General features: G+C 41.1%; 1 protein-coding gene across 15 annotated transcripts in view; it reads right to left on the bottom strand.

The window, feature by feature from the left end:
• Positions 1–21676, bottom strand: part of PTPRT (protein tyrosine phosphatase receptor type T) — a 449634-nt gene that overhangs the window by 144584 nt on the left and 283374 nt on the right. For all 15 annotated transcript variants that reach the window (XM_038166116.2, XM_072026287.1, XM_072026288.1 and 12 more), the window contains exons 8-9: positions 11714–12010; positions 9252–9361 (exon numbers count right to left, since the gene is read on the bottom strand). In XM_038166116.2, the coding sequence (XP_038022044.1) occupies positions 9252–9361; positions 11714–12010 (407 nt within the window). The remainder of the gene's footprint in view (positions 1–9251; positions 9362–11713; positions 12011–21676) is intronic.

The raw sequence follows: 21676 nt of genomic DNA, 5'->3' as shown, positions 1-21676 counted from the left end.
GAATTAACTTGCCTCGCACAGTATCTGCTCCGAAGTGTACGGTATGTCAGGGGGACAATCAATTTCATGGTTCTCTAAAGCTGATTGAAACATGATTACACAGCAAGCCATGGGCTCTTTTTTCTAAGACTTGCCAACCGCTCGTGCTTCTTAGGAACAATTACTACTGCAGGTGAATTCGGATTGCTGCTGGGATGGACATTGGTTTCAATCTTATCAGGAAGTTTCAGACATTTGGGGGTACAAGACTAAAGTTAATTGTGCGAAGTGTTACACAAAAGGAATAATTTGAAGAAAGTTATCTTCTAATGAACAGGGAAAAGCGGGTTAGTGAACAATCTTCTGCCAGCGCTGGACTTCAGAACTAAAGAATATATTTTATGACTGGATGATTGGGAACATTTGCCACTTTAAAACTCAGTTTAAGCCAGATGATTGTTGTTACTTATGATCCTCCCCATCCCAATAAATTTCATCCAGAAGATGGGAGGAAGCAAATGACTTTTGTTCTCCCATTTGTGTACTATTTTTTTTTAATGAAGGTTAAGGGAGAGTTAAATGGCATTTTTGGAAGTTATATTTAAGGCTGGCAACAAGTGACAGGCAAAAAGCACCAAAGAATAAAGCCCCTTAATTCAGGTACAGCAAAAGCACAGCATGGGTAGTGCAGCAGGATGAAAACCATACAACAGCTCTAGGAATAACTGTGGACGTTAACCCAGGGAGACCCTGTGAACAAAAGAGGTCCGTTTGCTCCCCAGCCTGTTTACTGTGAGTCACACAAACAGGCTGCCAATTAAACCTGAACACAAACACGGACAACACGCGTACAAGAGAGGATATGACATGGTCCTATACCCAGCCTTCCTCTTCACCAGGAACAGGGATAATAGGGCTGGGAAGTCTCATCTCTTCTCCTTCTTGCCCAGACTTCTCCTTCCCATTCATATTTCCTTAGGACTTTAATGCTTTTTGTTTTCTATAAATAAAACTAAATTTAATGTCTATGAGAAAGGAAGGAAGAACGGAGTAGGTAACAAAGCAATTGGGAGCACCTCAGTAATGTATTCAGGCCATTAAGGATTTCATTAGGTTTACTAAAAGGTCATTAATGATAAAATATCTTCTTTTATTTTACCTACTTTCTAAACATTATAGTCTATTCTGCCATTCAAGCTTGCACCCCACTGACATTAATTAGCATGCTATATATTAAAGAGAGTTTTTAATGAGCTGTTATTTCATATGATTTTATTGGAGAGCCTCATTGTTCAGTTTAATAGCAGAAAATGACAACTGTAGAAATTGCTTTGATAGGACTGCAGCATCGAGGCGGTTATTCAATCCCATACTCGTTGCTCAGTTAGTTCGTGATGCTGAAAGCACTGCTTTATCTCCCTCATAGCTGGTTTGCTATGTTACACTTGCCTTAGTGAAAGCTGTGGGCAAGGAATGAAGCCCCAAACCAACACAAAGGAGTAACAGCAACATCACTTAGAGTAGGTATTTGCTACACACCACAACCTAACAGAAGCAAGAACCATGTGCATATAAAATGTTTTTACCACATTTATTGATAAAATGTAATTCCTCGCTAATGTGGTCATAAGACCACATATTTTAGTGATGCAAATATTAAACTATCTGTTTGTAGTTATTTTCCAAGTCAAGCGACTGCCTCATTCTAAGTTGCTTTACAAAATTTCAGACAAAAGCAGTTGAACTAGAAACAAAGAGAAGCAAGGAACCCAAACAATCCTTGTGCTAAAATCTTGCAGCTGCCAGAATCCTCCTGGAAACCATCTGAGCCTTGCTGTCAGTGATACCACCTGGACACCAGGGAGAAGAGGAAGCAGGAAAAATAGCGATGAATGGAGAGGGCAGAAGGAGGAGGGAAGAGGCTGGTAAAGACAGTGGGACACAGGAAACTAAAGCCAAAATGAAATCCGTCCACTGGACAGCAGGATCATAGTTAAAACTCTGTGTCTAACAGACACGCACCAGGGACAGCAATAACATTCATCTTCCCAAAGGAACCATAATGCTGGCATCTCCCTTTGAAGGTGATGAGAACATCACCTTGACCAGCTTCTCATCTCTTACAGTTCTCCAGCTGCACCAGTTCACAGAAGAAAGCTAAATCTGAATTTTTCAATATTGCCTATTTTCTACATCAAGCAGTACTCAAAAGGGAAGAGAAATAACCACCGCAGAAACAAGTACAAATCTGTATCTGGACTTTGCTTTCAAGGTATTTACCATATTTTGGTAAGCAAGATTTTGAAAGATCCAAATATGGAGTTGTTAGAAGACTTTCTATTACCGTAACTGCACAGGTAACTGCCCCTTGAGAAGACCAGCTGGAAGAAATGGGATTAAGAACCAACTGGTTTCCTAGATGAGCAATAAAGAGAAACGGCATGTCTGAAAGAAGAAAGGAGAATAGACCAAAACTATTTTTTTCTAGAAATAAAAATAAAGCATTGGAAGGCAAAAAGAAGATGCTCACAAACTACAAAACTATATATATTTTTTTTAATTTCAGCTTCATTATAAAAAGAATAAGTGATGTTTTGTCTGTTCTTATCATTTGGCTTAGAATGAGTCCAATATCCACAGTAAAATAATTCAGTTCCTTCTTAAAAATTCCTTTTTTTTTAGCCAAACATCTTCTCTCATTTGCATTGGATTTATATTGCTGTAAGTCTATCGGCTTCAAAAGAACAATAAAAAGGTAATCAAAGAAATTGTTGTGCTCAGGGGACTGTATTATGCTTTCATTTCTGGAAAGCTTGATCAAGCAATTTTTTTTTAACAGTTGATTCATACTATTTATAACACGAGTATGCTATTTACCTCGAGGTTGTCATACATTTAAAAAAAAGCCCTGACATCTGAGTTTCTCAAAAAAGCCTCTCATATTCTCACACTGGAAACCATACAATTTACAAATGCATCATTAACTGCTTCCGAGTTAAGTGCATCTTGCAAGTAACAATGGGTGAGCAGCACCTGATTAAGAATCCTATGCAATTTGAAGATATTTGTTCAAAAGTGCTTAAAGGTGCTTATTCCAAAAAAAATATCCCTAACTAGGAAATCCTTTAAACACGCCCTTGATTTTAAGGCTGTGTTAAGCTAACTAGGACAGGATGGAGAGGGACCCCAGTGACGAGGATGGGCCAGGCTGTGTCTGACAGGGGTTAGCCCCTGAGCACACAGGCAGACTTTGGGGCTGCTGAGCAGCCTGCATCTGCTGCATCCTCCCTGCTGCCGTCCTCCTGGGATGTAAGGAGCACAACAGCCCCAGGAAGCATCACACAGATACAGCAAGGCTTAAGTCCTATTATCCCAAAGCATGGCTAAGGGGTCTCTCAGGCTCACGCTCAAATTGTAGGTCTGACACGGAGCTTAAAAGCCGTATTAGTCCATTAAACAATGTGAGGGCATGGTGGGAAGTGGGAAAGACTCTCTATGGGATTCTGCTGGCAAACAACTGGACTGAGCCTGGTACTTCTTGTGGGCTCACGCTCCCCTCAGACCTCACCAGAAGTTTCTCACCCACTATGAGAGTGAGCAATGCTCTGGTTTACAGGTCTTCCCAGTTAACAAGAAGAGAAAATAGATCAGTGCAGTCAGCACCATTCATTTTCCAGATTTTGGCCTAATCCTGGCTCAGAGGGGAGCAGAACTCTGGTAGTCTCTGCCCAACCTTCCACCAAGCGCTCAGCAAACACAAGTCAGCATCCATGCAAAAAATGATTCATGTTCAGACAGTCCAGCCCTCTTCCTGCACAAAACCTGTTAACTACAGAACTACTTCAGCTTTGTACATGCACAGCTTTCCTTACATGTAATCAAGAGGATGAAGCAGCCAACTGTAGAGCAGACAGAGCTTCAGACTTAAACAGATTATGCATGGCCACACAGTTTCACTGCAACTGTAGATTAAGGGATTCTGTTCAACATACCACAGATGCAGTAAAACACTGATTCTTCATATAATTGACTTTCATGGACTCTGGACAAACAATATTCCGCATCACGTGACACTATCTAAAGCTAGTGTCAAAGGAATCCATTAGTGCTACAGATGAACAGAGAATAACATCCAGTTGTGGGAAGATTGCATTGTCAAACGCCCTTACAGAAGGGTGATAACACTACAACCAAATACACAATCCTTAATTGATCATTTCCTGGGTTTTGAGCACTTAACTGTGTCTCCTTAATGTTCTCTTAATGTTCAGCTAAATGCAGCAGCCAGCTGTGTGTAGCACGGACTTCCTTCAGTGCACACTTAGTGAGCAAGCTCCGTCCCAGGAGTATCATGCATCCACAGAATGCAATTGAGAAGCTGTAACATGATTGATTTTCATGGGAACATTCAAAGCCACTTCTCACTGAAGGCAATTTCTGAGAATTGTCATTTTTCTACTGTTTTGACTGTAGACCTTCATATAAATTGGTTGCAAGATTTTGTGGTTGTTGCTTTTCTTCTTGTGGGAGCCATTTTTCACTCTTAACCAAAAAAAAATAAAATAAAATTCCTTTAAATAAACAAACAAACAACTCAGCCAAGTTCAGATCCCAACCCTTTCATCTTTTCCAGGAAAACTTTATTTGCTACACCTTTTAGTAGGGAAGGTTTTATTCTAAAAAATAAAAAAAATAATCAGGTTTCATGAATAGCTTAAAAATGGGCTATGAAAAAAAATACAAGCATAACCATGCAGTGGGTAGCTATCACATCACAAAATTGTACTTTGTATTACAGCAAGCGTGCACTTCCAGGGGTCAAAGCTGGGAACAATCTGTTCCCACTCTACTGTAAACGCAGACAGTGCATCCCACAAATATTGACCCTATACATGACCCTTTAAGAGACGGTTTGCATGTAACGACCTCTCCTGCAGAGAAAAAGTGAGTGAAGTGATTGAGAAGAAATGGCATATTGGCAGCTGGAGAGATGATGAAGGGCAGACTGCAATTTCACATGGAAAATCAGAGGATCTGTAACCTTTGATGTGCAATTTAAACTCACATCCACTGGGATTAGGGGAACTAGTCTCCAAACATCCTATTAAAGAGCTGAAATTGTTTATGAAAGCCCTTTGTATTATTATTCCTTGCATCTAGAGATTTGAAGCATTTCAAAAACAGTGACCGAAAAAACTAGCTAGTTAGAAGCTGCAAAGGCATCCTTATTTTCCCAAGACCCCATGTGCAACCCACATGGGACTTAATAATCGTAAAGATGAGAACATAAGTGATTACAAGACTACACCTTGCAGTATTTAAAAAGATAGTTTACTGTTTAAATGTTGCCTTTAGGCATGGCTCATTTGTAAGGACTCCAACAGCCTGAGAGTCATTTTTTCTAGCCAAGGAACTGAATATCACAGAGACACACTTTAAATGCTTCTAGGATTGTAATGCATTGTAACAAGGACTCCCCCTCCAGGAAACATCACAGATATTTCATAGAGAAATGCTAAGGTATTGTTGTTGTTGTTGTTGTTATTATTATTATTTGTTTTTCCTTCTTCTTTTAAGGAAGAAATATTCTGAAAACTGACAATTTGGAAAAAATGATTACACACACAGAACATACAATGGTGAAAGCCAATGTCACTGAGCGCACCAGTAAGCTCCCAGCTGCCCACATAGACAGCAAAATGCAGTTACAAACAAGTTTTGTCTATTTATACTTTATAGACTTAACACAAGTTTGCACCAAATACCTGGGTCCACCTGTGTACATGAAGCAGTTCAAGCTGGATTGTGGAGCAAATGCCTGAGACAACCTCACAGGACCTAGAAGCAGGAAAATTTAAGTGCCAAAGCTGGTGCGTGACCTTGAATTGGATTGCTTGTTCCTGCATTACAGAGGCAGCATAGGTCTTTCCAGTGTTTGATGCTGGTTTGACTTTGCACACACTTAGGATAAAGAAAGAAATCTTTGTTGCATGTCTTTGTACACAAAGGCTTTGAAGCTGAACTCCCACGTGGGCATAAGCACAATAAGCATCATTTGCTTATTAGGGGTTTTAAAGCCTAGCAGCTTTTCCAGAATCGGTTAAAGATTCAACAGGTTGTGGTGCTTTCAGTCTGCCAGGAGACTCGATGGGGGACAGGGCTCATTACAGAGCCGTTAGATTCTGCCACTCACAGCTCGCTACCAGACAGCTGTAACAACGCCTCTGTACAACAGCACATGCAAAAACACCTCTGCAGAGCTTCCTACCCGAACCAGTGTGCCAGCAAAACCCGTTAGCGTTGTTTAGCTGTGTTTCTAAACACGGATTGATCTACTTGTCTCCATCCATACCTCCACACCTTGAAGCTACCTGGGGACTTGGCTTTAGCTAGAGCTCTCCAGCTTATCCCCGCTGCACAGCTTGCTTTCAACAGCATCTCCCTAACGGGCTGCTTGACCTGCCAGACAGACTGACACCTGCTAACTCAGCACACGCTCCTTACATTAACTGCCTCGTTGTGCTCCCTCAGCATCCCTAGGATGATCGCTGGGCTTTCTGCATGGCTCAGAGCCTCATCCTTCCTGCGAGCAGATCAACTGACTTGCAGTTCCCTAGGCTTTCCACGTTCCCTTGAAAGAGCTTTCTGCTCCCCAGGAACAGACCGCGATTACACACTGAGTTAGGGATCTACAAGATTCCTTTGTTCAGAAGTCCAGCTGTGGCTGTACCCAGTGAAACAATTCTTCCACTGAATGCAGGGGGCTTTTTAAACCCATTTTAAATGCAATGCTATAGGCGCATTTAAGACTGCAATAGCAGTGTGAAGAATAGATATCAATCAGAGCACTCTTCTATAAGTAAAAAAAGGTTCATTAAGGTCCTTGCATTTTGTTTAGGCTCTTCAGAAACTATTCAGTCATTATGAACTTTGTGATTCTGCCTGCCAAATGACTTGCTGAAGACTGTGCTGCTGGATCTCAGCCCAGTTGGCATGTGAGCAGTGTGCGTGCAAACTGCACTGGCAACGTGTGTGACATGGAAGTCTGTCTGGCAGGGAGCTGCAAGAATGATTAGGGATCCGAGGAGAAAATCTGTCCCAAGGAAAAGCAAGTGGGATGGAAGTAGAATAGACAGTTTGTTTATCTGGAAGCAACTGGAAGCTTAGAGACCTTTTTCGTTTTTTCTTCCCCCCCCCCCTTTTCTTTTAAAGAAGAAAAAACAGAACTAGAGAGAAAATACAGTGCAGAAAACACAATGAAATACAGTTAGAGCATTGTACAGAGAGTTACTTTGGGGGAGAAGAGTTTTATTTGTGTTTTTATTAGGAGGGTTTGTGCTCAAGGGCATTTGAAAGAGCGTCATCTGCAGGATACCTTTGTGTGAATCAAGCCAGTTGTTCCCAAGGGTACTGACATCCCTACATGTAGCTCAAAGTCAGAAAGAGGTAATTCTTGATCTGCACCTTGGAGGGAATTTTTCCTTCATAAATTTTAGTAGGTTGTTGGGCTTGTTTCTCCCTAATGACAGCAACAATTGCAGAGCTTCTAGATAGCTGCAGATCTGCTAGCGCAGCACCAGGTTTCCCTGCTCCTGTTGCTGATGGGTAGCGCTGCCAGTACTGGTTTTCAGGAGCTGTGCTCCCTACAGAGACCTCATTAAAGTAGCACTGCACAGGTTCATAGTTTGACCTTTTTTTCCCTGTCGTAGTTAAAGCCTTCTATTTCTACCTGGATCAGTACTACAGACCACAGATATCTGAGAACTGAAAACCCATCACAGACTAACCACTAGATTTTTCTTTCTCTTTAACCAATAGGTCAGCTGAACTCTGTTAAAGCAGCGTAAGGCCACGATGATACTGTCTAAAATAACACTTTAGAGGTTATTACTAGTGAGGAATTACATTGGTCCTAGGCACGTAGCATGAAGTCTTAATACCAGTAGAGACTAAGTTGCAGGTTAAAGTAACCACAGTGGGCTAGGGATTAAGTAAACAAGACAAAAGATGCAACTACCAGGCAGTACTAGAAGTTTCTCAGTATTTCTAGGAAGATTAAACTTCAATTGCAGGTGGCAGGATGAGACTTTTCTGTTCAAAGACCTATGTTTTATTTACCGAGCCATTTTAAAACCAGAATCTCCTGCTACTTGGAACAGGTGCTCATATTTGCTTGTGACATGGACTTCAACAGCTTGACAACTACTCTGAAAATGCTCTGGCCATCTCTCCAGATGATGGGTAACTGCTCATCTGTATTTTGGTCTCCAGCTAATGAATTCCATTCACATCAGCACTCTTGTCTCAGTGTGCCACAGAGAATGGAAATGTTCTGTATGAGTTGCTTCATTTCCTGGCAAACTTCAGGCACTGCACTTCCCCTGGTACTTTTAAATACTTGGACTTTCATCCTTTTGGAGAGGAGGAAAAGGAGGAGAAATGGAACTCACCTTGACTTCTCTTTGGCTTCAGCTGTCAAATATGCGTAGAGTCATTATCAGAAAAGAAAAAATTTGTTTGTGCCTCCACTGAGACTCAAGCAATGATATGACTTGAGGGGCAAAGGCACAGTCATGATGCATCACTACCCCTGGAGGCATTAAAGTATCTCTACGCAGCTGCTGAGCCAGAAAAGCTATTGGATTGCTCAAGTTCTTTCAATGAGCTGAGCCCAAGGCAATATTTTAGCAGGAAACTGCCTCTTTAAAAATTAAAAGGAGTTATTTTTGCATCATTTGCCTGGGATTACTTTAAATGTGTTCCATTATAGGTCACCTCTGTTTCCAGAAAAATAACGCACTTGCAACTGATTCTATTCAGATTAATTCCTTAAAAAATACAGAAGGGGAAAAAAAAACAAGCACTTTATTACATGCTTCCTTACATGTATACACAGGATAGCCTGCTACACCTTCAAAGAACATAAAATTGTAGTGGTTCACTCTAGTTCTAGGCAGGTGATACGCAACCTGCACAAGTTTTCCCAAGTATCTCCAACATTGACCAACAAAATGTGGCTCCTTACATTAGTCAAGGATTATCTCTTGGCTCATTTTGCCACAAATACTGGTGAGGAATTCCTCCCCCTTCCCCACCTGCCTTGAACTGGATTTTTTTCAGTGACAGCAGCAGATTATCTTGAAGATTCTTATCTATTTTAATCAGGCTTCTTTTAGCACCTTCTGAAATCTCTCAGAGCTCACGATTGGCTTACACACATATGAAAAGGGCCCTATGGCATGTATTCCTTGACAACAATCTGTTCTCCTCACCTCATAGAGTGTAATGATGCCATTTGTCTCATTTGGAGGCTTCCACTGAACATAGATCTTCTCTTCAAAAGGTCCTCCCTGGATGGATTCCAAGGGAACAGGTCCAGGAACTACAGAAAGATTAAAAACAACAAAAAAAATCACAACACTGTGTTAGAAGCTACCACCAGCTCCACTGAATCAAGTAAGAAAACTGCTAAGTGATGAACAAAATCAGAATCCATGAAAACATGAAGCTGGCTCCAGTATGCCCTTATCCCAGCACAGCAGAAAATCAGTGAGTACTTTTAAATAAAGAGAACTTCAATAATTTAACTTTGCCTCAAATATAGTTATTTGCACTAGTAAAAATGACAGTAATTAACATTCTGCAGATAAGGATTCACGTACAGACGATGATTTAGGCAGTAACATTGGCACTTCTCTGAGAAGAGTCCCAATGCATATAGATCATAGTCCTGCTTACACGTGTTGTCACACCACTGGAAAACCTCAGAGCATGTCCATGCAGCACAATGCAGGAAGGCACTGAGACAACTGAGCAAACTGGCCAAAGGAGAACACCAGCAGTGCTCACTGATCCATTTGGCAGTGCTACATCCCAGCTGCACTGCTTTTCCAGAAGTCCTGTGAGCCATTGAACTGGGAACATAACCTAGGACTGTCCTGGTGGTGTGAAGGAATGATGACATTACATACTGGTCTTTTACTCAGAGCTTGAATACAACCTTCTGATCACTGAAATGCCATCTTCTCTTTTCTGTCATGAGTTAGACTCCTCAGGCCATTCCATCATCACTCTAAAATTACAGAAATGTCCACAATACCACAGAATGTCAAGCAGCAAAGTAATGGGCAGCCTCCTCTCTCTTTAAGCCTTTCCCTGTTCTGGACCTCAACATCCTCGTGGAGTAACACACAGACACGTCCAATAGAACTGTGCTTTCTCCAGAAAACGTTCAACACCATCAGGCCTTTAACAAGTCTACACTCTGCTGCATCAACAAAATGCTCCTCCAGGGCTGGAAGAAAGGCACATACACAAAGAAGCAGGATTTGCCCTTTCAACATGCTGCAAAGATCACTAACAATGTAGGCAGTACAGCCTCCTTCAGAAGTTAGTTTCAGTGAGCAACTCCAGCTCTTTCACCTACCTCACCGCATGCCTTCCTGACTCCCATCCCCGCTCATACCCTCCACCTGGGAGCAGCAGAGATGCACATAACACCTCGAGGCATTACACAGATTGGCAAGGCAGGAGATGTACAATGCCCTCTTTTAGAGGCCTCAGGTGCTCTCCCCTAATTTGTAAGACTGTAGTGCTGGGTACTTATATTTTATTTACACGCTACATCTTGTCTATCTACCAGCCGCCCATCAGATACAGAGGATGAAGAGGGTTCGAGAACACAATCCTGTTCGTAATGCCAAAGGATAATTAGACACAGCAAGGAATTGCACGCGTTCTCCTTTGCCCCCATAACAGCAAAGCTCCATCTACCTCAGCAGCCAGATTGCACCTTGGCATAAAGACCTACTGGGCTGCACATCCTTATCAATATGATAGATTGATTTCCTCAGTTAAGTACAATGTAAGATTTATGTTTCATTATGGCTACAAGGCCAGCTAAAAATCCACCTACTAAAGCAAAATTTTAATGCTGTGAAAGATAACTAAATACACTTCCAAGCCTGTCTGATAAAAACCCTGTTCATTTTTCTGAAAGATCTGCCATCCTTTTATGTCCCTTGTATGATATACTGGGCTGCTAGAGCCACTTTCAGCTGTCAGAAACTTAGGACAGCAACTCCTTATGGCTCTGGCAGAGGAAGAACACTCCTTTTTAACACATTAGACAAAATGGAGGCTTGCAGTCTAGGAGAGTCCTTGGTCAGAAATAGCTCAGATGGGATAATAACACTTTAAAGCTTTCCATCAGTACTTCTGGAAAACTGTTCTTTTGTATCTGGAATGGAAGAGTTAGCATCAAATGATCTTAGCATCCGAGACTACACGTTGCATCCAGAAGATCAGCATTAAGAAAAGAGATACTCCAGAAAGGAAGACATCATAACTCTTTGGGGGACCGTGATGTAAAGGCACAAGGAAAAAAAAGCAACTAATGCCAGAATCACATTTTTCCATACGATAAAGGAACTTGCTCTGGGGGCCCTGGGTAGTTCAGGACACAACTTCTATAGAAAGCAAACCTACTGCTGTTCACTAACAGCTCCGACTGGCGCTTGTCATTTCCAGGCACTTCAGGGAGCCCTGCCCTTTCAAGAACACTGCTGTGAAATGGAAATTATTTACACCTACAAATTTTACTTGCGTAACACACATCCTGTCCAGAGAAGCTGTTTATAAGTCTTGTGGGACAGGGGATTATGCTGTTCTTTATGACTTGAAAGTATTACTGTGTCCCCACAAAAACCAAGCAAGCAAAGCCGACATAACTTACCGTCCTCCTCAGTCTGCACAACCAACTCCTCACTCTCCATTTTGCCCTCTGGGTTAGAGAGGGCCAGCCTCAGCCTGATGGTCATGAAGGGCCGAAGACCTCGCAAAGTGTAGTGGGAAGAAGTCTGGATGAGTTCCTCTGCCTCGAATTTCTGCTGGTTAAAAACATACTGGTACTGGACTGTCAGATTGTAGCTGTGGCAGCGGGTCACGGCGTAACCAAAGGGCTCCCACTGCAACGTCAGCTGCCGGGAACGGATGTCGACAACTTCCACATTCTGTGGTCCGTGGACAGGATCTGTGGAGAAAAGAATAACAAAAATAAATAACTGAAGAAAAAAATTAATTCAACCTTAAAAGTCATCAGTCATCCATTCATGCGCCTCTTTTCGGAGAGGAGGAGCAAGTGCACGAGGAGGTTAATGTCCAGTCCACACATGGATTCTGGCTCCTGAGCTTTCACTAGAAATCCTGTCAAAGGGCACTGACCAGTAGTCAGGCTTCCGATTCCCATGAAACATCTCTGAACCCAACAGCGGCAGCACGATTTAAGTAGCGTGGATGTTGCATTTCCTTCATTTTTACAAAACTCCCCACCCGTAGCTTGGTGAATCCAGCCCTAAGTGATGCAAATACACAGGAGACGGCTGTCAGAGGAGAAGGAACAAACTTGTCATCTGGTACACGAGTACAAGAATTGTGGGGCGGGCTGTCGGCCTGCCCCAGCCCCACTGCCCCTCCAGTTTTCAGCTCCTGGCAGGCACCTTTAAACACTTCAGCAGTGGGGCCTACGAGCAGGCCGTGCCCCTCCTTCCGTGAGCTTTCTGAGTCATCTCAACCTCGTGCCAATAAAAGTTTTATTTCAGAGCATATCAATGCCTTGGCCTCAACAAAGTTTCATTGCTCTTTATTATTCTTTCTACAGTATCTGTCTGAGGTAAAGTTTGAATATTCATGTGTAAGAATCATTTTCACCTGCTGTTCCTTAATTTATTTTTAACAGCATAACTCAAACGCTCTGACTACAGACTCTGCCCTTTACATAAAATATAAATGCACGCATCGCTAGACATGCAGATATAAAGAATGAAGGATGAGTTAGTAAAATCAGTGTTTGAGATATGTCAGATGGTAATAATACTACACATGTCACAGTTTATCTGACATTTCTTCAGCTTGTACAGCTCGTTTGCTTTTTTGATCAATATATATCTAAGCAAGGTAATTAGAAAATACATAACTTCACAGTTTCTTGATTTATAGCACAATTTAGTGTTTCTCCCACTTCTCCAGTTCTGTTCCTCTCATAAGTTGAAATCATGAGAGAACATTTTAATGGAAACAAAACAAGTCATATGGACTCCTAAAAACCAGTTACACTTCTCTGGAAGATATTAAAAGGAGAGAAAAAGCCTTCTTGTAATTCTTGAAAGTAAAGCACACACCAGTCACACTGACTTTAACCTACTAATGCATGGGCAGAAAGCATACTGTAACAAGCAGTATATTCCATGTTACTTCTAAAATAAAAAAATTATAAAAAAAACACACCCTAGTGATTAGCACAGTAACTGTCAATGGGAAACAGCTACTTCTGAATTGAACGTTATTCTGGGTATTTATTCAGATACACATACGTGCAGCCACTTTAGGATTAGTATGGTTATTATAGAACCAGGGGTCTAAAGGTAGTGACTGGTTTAGTATTCCACATAAGTCATGTCATTCCCCAAGCATACAGAGAACACTTAAATGAGGATCTTTAGCGCTTTGTGTCAGATACATATATATATTGAAATTAGAAAGCTCGTATGCACATACATACCCACATTCTACATAGGTGATAATCATCCCTTTACTCTAAAACCACAGAAAAAGCATTTCTGTAGACGGCTCATAATTAAGGTGAACCAAAGAATGGCTCTATGACAGCTTTCAGCCTCTAAAACCGTACGAGTAAGCACAAGATGCTTTAAGATGTGTTGAAAGAAAACCAAAACCAGATGCAGATGCTCGTCCTTCAGAACTTTCCGACGTAATCAAGCTCAGGCTCCACACCAGAGTGGGGCTGAGACGCAGCAGAAACATTTCGTGCCACAACAATGGTGCAGCTGAAGATTGCAATTAACCTCCATGTTAATGTTACAGCGTTTTTTAAATTACAGTTATTTTATTTAAGTCAGTCATGTTATAGAATGAATGGGTAATGAGAGGGTGTTCGGTTTATTGATGTCAGATGTGTCGACTCTAAGGAACGTAAGGACTCTAAGGGTAAGGAGCGACTGATTCAGCATCACTTCATCAAGCTCTATGTCCAAAACCTGCGCTATGCATGATTACCTGAATTTCTCAGTTATCTCACCTTGTTCACATTTGCCCTTCCTTTTTTACATAAAACTTAGTCGCACAGGCTGGTTCACATTTTGACCAGTTTCTAATTATAGCTCAAAATATTACTCTACATGCTCTAAGATATACTCTGAGACTTTCATTACAGTAACCTGCCTATAAACAGCAGATGGGTTAGAGTTACAAAGCAAGAAGCTAAACTACAGATTTCACAGACAGCCCAGAGACCCCCCTACACAAACACAGAACATCCTGCACGTGTATGCTTAAAATGTGAGATTCATCAGTCCGGTGGGGTGGGAAGAGATCGGGATGATGTCATGAAAAGAGGAATGGGATGCACATTTCAGAAATACCCATAGCCTCAGAAGTTTTCAAGAGCAGGTGTCAAGATTTGACATTTAATGGCCTTACAGATTCTTGAACAAAGGGGAATGAATAAATAAGTCAAAACTATTTAAACGTTAGGTTCAGTGAGAGAGAAATGAGACTGAATTAAATAAACAAATTGAAGCAAGACCAACAGAGCTTTATATTCACTCTGACTTCCTTCTCTTACTTTCAGTCACCTTTTTCTGAAAACAAACTATATAACTTTGAAAACGTTTTCCTGTAGTCACACACTCCAACATAAGTCCTTGAAACTCATTTTCATAGATGTGATTTTGTAGTGTTTTTAAAGGATGGTGGTTCTACTACATTCTCTATTAAAGTCCTTCTGTACTGTAAAAGTATATATTTTCTGTTTCAATCTTAATCTCAAAATGTCTGTAGTACCTCCCCTGGGAATCTACTGTATAACATCAACTATTTTTTATATAATCACTTATTTTCCCCAAAACAAAGAAGAAAACTAAACATGTTTAAGAGTTGACAGCTCTGCAGAAAAGCCCTGTGGGTGCTGGTGACAGCAGGCATCATATGAGCCAGCAGCGTGCCCTGGCAGCTAAGGGAACAAACTACATTTTGGGGTGCATAAAACACAGCATAGTTATCAAAAGAGGTCATTTTATCCATATATTTAACATTAGTGCAACCTCACATTGAATATTGCATGCAATTCTGGGCTCCACAAGGTAAAAATAGCATGTTCAAGTACTTCAACATGTCCAGAGGAGGCCAACAGCACTGGTGAAAGGGCTGGAAGGCACGTGCTGGAAGGCACAGAGCTGCACTAGGAGGGCTTCAGACAGGACATTAGCAAAAAGTTTCTTTACTGTGAGGGTGGTCAAACACTGGAAAGGAACGGGCTTCCTAGATAAGTGGTGTCCCATGCCTTTCAGTGCTCAAGAGGCATTTGTACAATGCCCTCCATAATTTGCTTTGATTTTTAGTTAGCCCTGAAGTAGTCAGGCATTGGACTCGATGAGCTTTGCAGGTCCCTCTGAACTGAACTATTCCATTCCATATAATCCTCTACTACTGTAAGCATCTGAAGGCTGGATGAACTGCTCCATTTCTGTATTCTTGGAATTAGAGCTTCACAATAAAGCAAGGAGAAACCTAAAAATTATTACTTGGTTAGTTTAAGAGACACTGCTAATATAGATCTCAAACTTCAGCTGCAAAAAAAACAACACCCTACCTTCAAAAAAAACCCCAAACTTCAGCTGCAAAAAAAACCCTACCAAAGCAAGACAAACAAACTGACCCAATTTGAACAGTTAGGGATCCTACATATTAAGACATCTGAGTAACCTGCATAGATTGAAGTTTCTAACTGTCCTGAGACCTTGGAAAACCCATGGAAATGCTTAGCAGGCAGCAGCAATGGAACAGCTGTCACTGATGTATTAAAACTAGTCTTGAATCCATGCAAAGAAATCATACATGTACTCTCTGGGATTTCACTGTGCAAACATTGTATTTTCATTTCAGCCTGGTTGAACTAATAATTACATCAAAACCAAGGACTGAACAGCATTTTTTAATACCACATCTCTCAGCAATGCTTCAATATCTATCATTGCTTTGGTGGGCTGCAGCACCAGGAACTCTTCTGAACTGGTGGTGATGGGCACATGGCCAGGATGGACACGAATTCTCCCAACAGGTCCTTCAGGTGTGCTCCAAGTCCTCAGTCCATGCAAGTGGAGGGTTTTGACCCAACAGCAACCTGCAATGTTCAGGGACTGCATCTCCTACTATCAGCATTTCACAGAAAGTTGACTTTTATGACTGGTTTTATAATTTTCTTATTGAGTTTTACAGATCTCATTTTGTTCGCTGTAGTTGCCTTGCTCAAGGTGAGGTGTGGAAAAGGCAAAGGTTGATTTAGGTTATTAATAACAATTGTCTCTGCTTCATACCCCGCCATGCAGGGCAGAACAGCGAGGAAGGGAAGGAACAGCAAAGCACCAGGGTTTGAACGTGGAGCCAAGGCTGAGCAGTGAAGTTAAACAGAGACAATCAGCCGCTGCCCCTCAGGTTAACTACCTGCTGCAGGAGCCTAATTGCAAGAAATTGTTCCTGTCAGTACAGACACGACATTGAGTGGAAGATGTCCGTACTGCTCTGAGGCCCCATCGCCCATGTCTGCTGACCCTACAGAGAGCATGAGGCAGAGTTCATTAGCAGTGCAGGTGTCCACTGATTGAATTCTGTTTCCCCACAGTGGGTTACAGAGACTTGAGAACACACAAAGGGAAGAAAGACAAGCATGACAGGCGTCGCAGCTTTCCCAGAGTCCTAACTGATGTTTTCTGAGAAAGCAGAGAAGGAAAATGCGTGCAAGTCCAGTTCCTGCCTTCCACGCAACACACCCACACCTGAGCTCATCGTCAGTCACCCCAAGGAGTTGTGACAGTGCCTGCTTTCCATGCAACAGCATCACAATTCTGATCATCAGTGCATCAGTAAACAGGATGCTTCCCTTTGTAGATTCCTACCTGTTTTACAAAGACATTGTTCTCGTTCTGCAGATAGAAAACCAAACAGTAATATGTCTGACAATGATTCCATTCCAGGCACTCTCTATCTCACCTTTATCTCCTATTTCTCATCTTCCTCTTTAAAATTCCATAGGATGAAGCAAGCCTTAGGAAACATACCTACCAGCAAAATAACACAGCGAGATAAAACAAAGCAAAAGCATTCAGCTGCTATGCCTTAAATATCCAATTCAATTGTGTGATGGCTCAGGATAAAACAGCCAACTCTACCGTGAGTGCTGTTCATCTCTTCAAAGACACGCTGACAGATGAGTTCTCTATAAATGCCCTCCTTATCAATGTCCTACACGGGGACATTTCAGAACATCGGACAACTCTGTGCATTCCTGAAGTGCAGCATGTCTTTTTGTGACAGAGATCCTGTGCTGAGCGTCACAACTCATTCAGATGCTGCTCATCATATTTCAACGCCTTCCTAGCCTGAATGTGGTCTAAATGCCTTTTCAGACACGACAGATAAAAACACTGATTAAGCAGAGTTCCCTAGTCTGCCAATACCACAAAAATGCTTTAGCTTTGCCCTTTTTTGCATAAAGAAAATTTCCCTAAAATTTGAAACTTTTTTTTTAAAACCAGTTTGGGTGTCATTGCTCAAAAGACAGTGCAGACAAAGCTGAAGGTGATTATAGAGAAATGCACGTTCTTGCGTATTCTGAGAGAAGAATCCTAGAATCACAGACTTCCAACATCTTCAAGACTCCCAACAGAGAAAAGAAAAAGCAAATGTGACTAAAACAACAACACGGCCACAGAACAACCTGCTTGTTGAGATATCTCCAATCACCTAAACCCCAAGCCACACACAAAGAAATAGGCGTCATTACGCTGATGAACTAAAATAGGCCATTTGATAGAATTCTCTGAGACACATAGAAGGAGCACAGTCACACAGCTGAAGCTGTTGTAAAAGAAATAAATAAGTTAGATAATGGAGTACTTGCTTAGATAAGCTAGGGACTGAGCTCTCGCAACAGTTAACATGAGCATTTCACTTCAGTTCACAGTACATTTTCTACATTTTTTTATTGATCTGCTTTTGTTTCAGTTGCAAATTTTACTTTGAATTCTGCATCAAAAGAAACCCAACATTTCCTTTTTTTTTTTTTTTGAAAAGGAAACTTATTTCATGGGTTACAAAACCCATAAACATCTTTTAATCTCAATAGATATTGTTCAACAAAACAAGACCAAAACAACAAAAAAAATGACCCTTAAACTGAACCAAGATCCATCTTTTTGAGAAGTCTGAGACCTTCCAACCTGTTCCCAAAGACACCTCCCATACTTGCAGACCCAGGTCCGGAGCACCAGCAGGCGACTCAGAGCCTACCCCAGCACCGCCGGTGCTTGCTCTAACCTGCACCCACAATTAAGCTGCCAAAACTCCACTTGTACACAACTTCAAGATAATTAAGCACTACCTTTTGTAAAAAAGAAAAAAAAAAAAAGGTTTATTAGCATCTGTTTAAATGGTATTTTTCATTAGAGTTTGAAATGGTAAAGAGAAAGCTTTCTTCTTCTTGTACCTAAAACTATTGTTGCCTAACAAACTTAAAAATAATCATTTAAAGCAACAATAAAGGGTAATTACTGATTTTATTAAAAACATCTATCATGGATACACTTAGTGGTGGTATTCCATGGCTGGGAACAAAACGTACATTACTGAGCATTCTGATGATTAAATACAAAAGCATAATTAAATATGCTAATGAAAGTGAAATTACAAAGCAGGTAAACCACTTTTTTGGCAAGCACAATAAAATGCTTTTTTCCCCACAAATCTGTTTATTTTATTATGTATAAATAAAATATTTATTTTAGCTATTTTATTAACACACATGTGCATTTATTTTTATTACCTCTTTCTGTGTGCATTTCTGCTGTTAGCTTCAAATGGAGTAAGTGGAAAAGATTGCAATAATATATAAAAGCTAGTTTCTGACAAAAAAATAAATTATCTCCATAAAAATAAATAAGGTAATCAAAATAGTGGGTAAGCAAATATTTGAGAGGTTTCCTCTACACAGTCCGCTGAATTATTCTGTAGAGCGGAGGGAGAGGCATTGCTCCTGCAGATAGGCTTCCTCACATTTGTAACTGCAGCTTCCTTTTATGCCCGTGCAATCTGCAAGAGAAATTCTCTCCATCCTTTTGGAAGCCTTTCAAAGACAAACAAAAGCCATGGAAAATATTTTTCCATTTCCACTTGTCAGTCTAGTAGAAGGAGCTATCAGCTTGTGAAGCATGGGGTCTGTGTGGGCTATGAAATACCTTAATTGCTCTGAGCCACTTGGGGCTTGTCCAGTTTTCTCGAGATTCAAGAAAAGCAGCAACTCCCTTTTTCACCAGCAATGGGCAGGCAGATTTGAGGAATCTCTACATGATAAGGACTAGCTGATTTCCCTGTACCTGATGATATCTAAAGGGATTTTCTCTCTACAGCATACCATATTGACAGAAAAAAAAAAACCACAATATTTTTGTCAATTGCTAAGAATGCCAAGATTGGGTAATTACTTAGGCAAGTAGATCATGTCACAACTGTAAAAATAAGGCTAGATAAAGAAGTCCTCAGGAGTGGGTGGTTGGATATTCAGCTAGTGTAAGATACCATCTCTGACACTAGTGTAAGCTAGTGTCAGAGATGGTATCCAGAGATGTCAACCAGTTTCTTCCCCCAGTTGCTCCTTTAACTAGACCAGGAGACTTCTGAATTCCTGCAGCTGAGTACTGGTTGCAAAGTATTTCAGAAACCTATTTTCATAGAGGGTCTAAATGCAATTTATGGCCAGCTGTTTAATTCTAATTTCATGCTCATGTCTTCCTTACACTAGAGTGTTGAAGTCAGCAATGCAATGCCATTAATGCCATGGATGGTTAACTCTTATGTGAATGTACATATTTGAACAAATGTTCATTTCAAAATGCTATAGATACACGTTGGGATGGTGGAAGAAAGATAAAAGTTTGCTCTGAACAAAATCAATGCACCGTATTTAGCCCAATAATTGCCCATTTCCTAGGATATGGCTGCACTTTTAACTTACACAAAAAATAAAGCAGAATAACTTTCTCCCTAAGCTTATCTGGCCCTAGAATAGAAATTCAAAGATGTCCATGTCCCCAAGCAGGAAGCCATTCCCATTTTTTCTGGATTTTCGGCTTCAGTTAATGAGCCAGACTTGTTACAGTGCATCAGCAAAAATCCAGCTGTGCTTCAACACCTGCTCACAAGAGGGGCAGAAGAAAAACCTCTTCCAGCATCTTTCTGTAGGTGCCAATTATCCAGCACTGAGTTACAAACGGCAAATGTCCCCTCACTTGCTTTACAATTGGCTCCAAGCACTTAACTCAGCTTTGTCAACTCATTGGGATGTCATTAGGCAGTAGCATCAATATGCAACTTCTCCAGGTAATTGCCAGAATCACAGCAGCCAGACACATTTTAGAACAGGGTTGATCAGATTTTTGCCTGTGGGACTTTTTCCACCAATAGTTCATCTGCTTTCAGCACAACCACAGCTCTCAAATGGCACAGAGAACCAGGATCACTGCTCTTTCTGCCTTTTTTCATCTTTACAGCCAAGAAGCAAGCAAATCTCTCGTGAAAGGAGGAGTCCTGGGAAGAAGCGAGAGAAAAGCTCCAGGAGAGCAGAGTGCAAGGGGCAGGACCAGCACTACTTTACCACCGTTTATATCTCATCGGTGTACCACTAAAAAAACTCACAGAATTTCAGTGCAGACATTATGCACGAGAAAATACAGATAAACTAGCTCTTTAGGAACACTGTCAAGCCTATTAAGAGAGAGCTTTTAATGCAGGTGTAGGGCTCTTAGTGTAATCGGAACATGCAGGCCTTTGTGTCAGGATTACAGCAGCCTTGTTAATATCCCCAACACTCTCTTTTTAAAGTCTCATTGAAATCCAAGTCTTTTTTTTTGCCCAAAATATCTTTTTTTTTTTTTTTTTTTTGATGAAACTGGATTAATAACCCAGAAGTGACTCAGTTCTAAACAATTCCAACTTGTTCCAAATACCTGTAAACCCCCTGCTGCTGCAGGGCACCACTGCACTGCTAGAGGTTCCTGCTGTCAGCCATGCCCAGAGCTCATCCACTCCTTCGTGCTCCATGCTGCAAGAGGTGTGAGTCTGCAGCAGTCAAGGTGCTGCTCCTTCAGGAAGGCTACCGAGTGGGTGAGCTCTCCTCCAGGCTCACAGCAGAGCTGACTTTATCTGGGAGGATGCCCTAGGGAAACTTCAGACTGCCTTATTGTTAAAAGCAAAACCACAAAAAAAAAAAAAAAAAAAAAAAAAAAAAGAGTATTGATGTCCAACAAATATAAAAATTACTTTTTTTTTTTTTTTTTTTTTTTTGTTCGGTACTATTTTATAACAGAAAGCTGTTAACTTCCCATTCTTAATCCTTATTTGCTGTGCAGGCTGGGACACATCCTTTAAAACTCTTCTGAGCTCATCCACATAGCAAAGCAAGCGATTAGCAGCCAGCTGTAGTTTTACAAGGGTATTAGTAGAGTTTATTTCATTGTCATGGAGGGCACTTACAGGGGACAGCATCACATGAACTTGTGTACACATCGTCCCTCCACACGGCCAGTTCCACACTGGGAGCATTTACCCATGCTGTTTATGGCTTGCTCAG

This window comes from Anas platyrhynchos, chromosome 21 (assembly GCF_047663525.1).
Source record: "Anas platyrhynchos isolate ZD024472 breed Pekin duck chromosome 21, IASCAAS_PekinDuck_T2T, whole genome shotgun sequence".
Lineage (NCBI taxonomy): Eukaryota > Metazoa > Chordata > Aves > Anseriformes > Anatidae > Anas > Anas platyrhynchos.
Note: the sequence above shows the minus strand (reverse complement) of the source record. Positions and strands in the feature narration are given on the sequence as shown.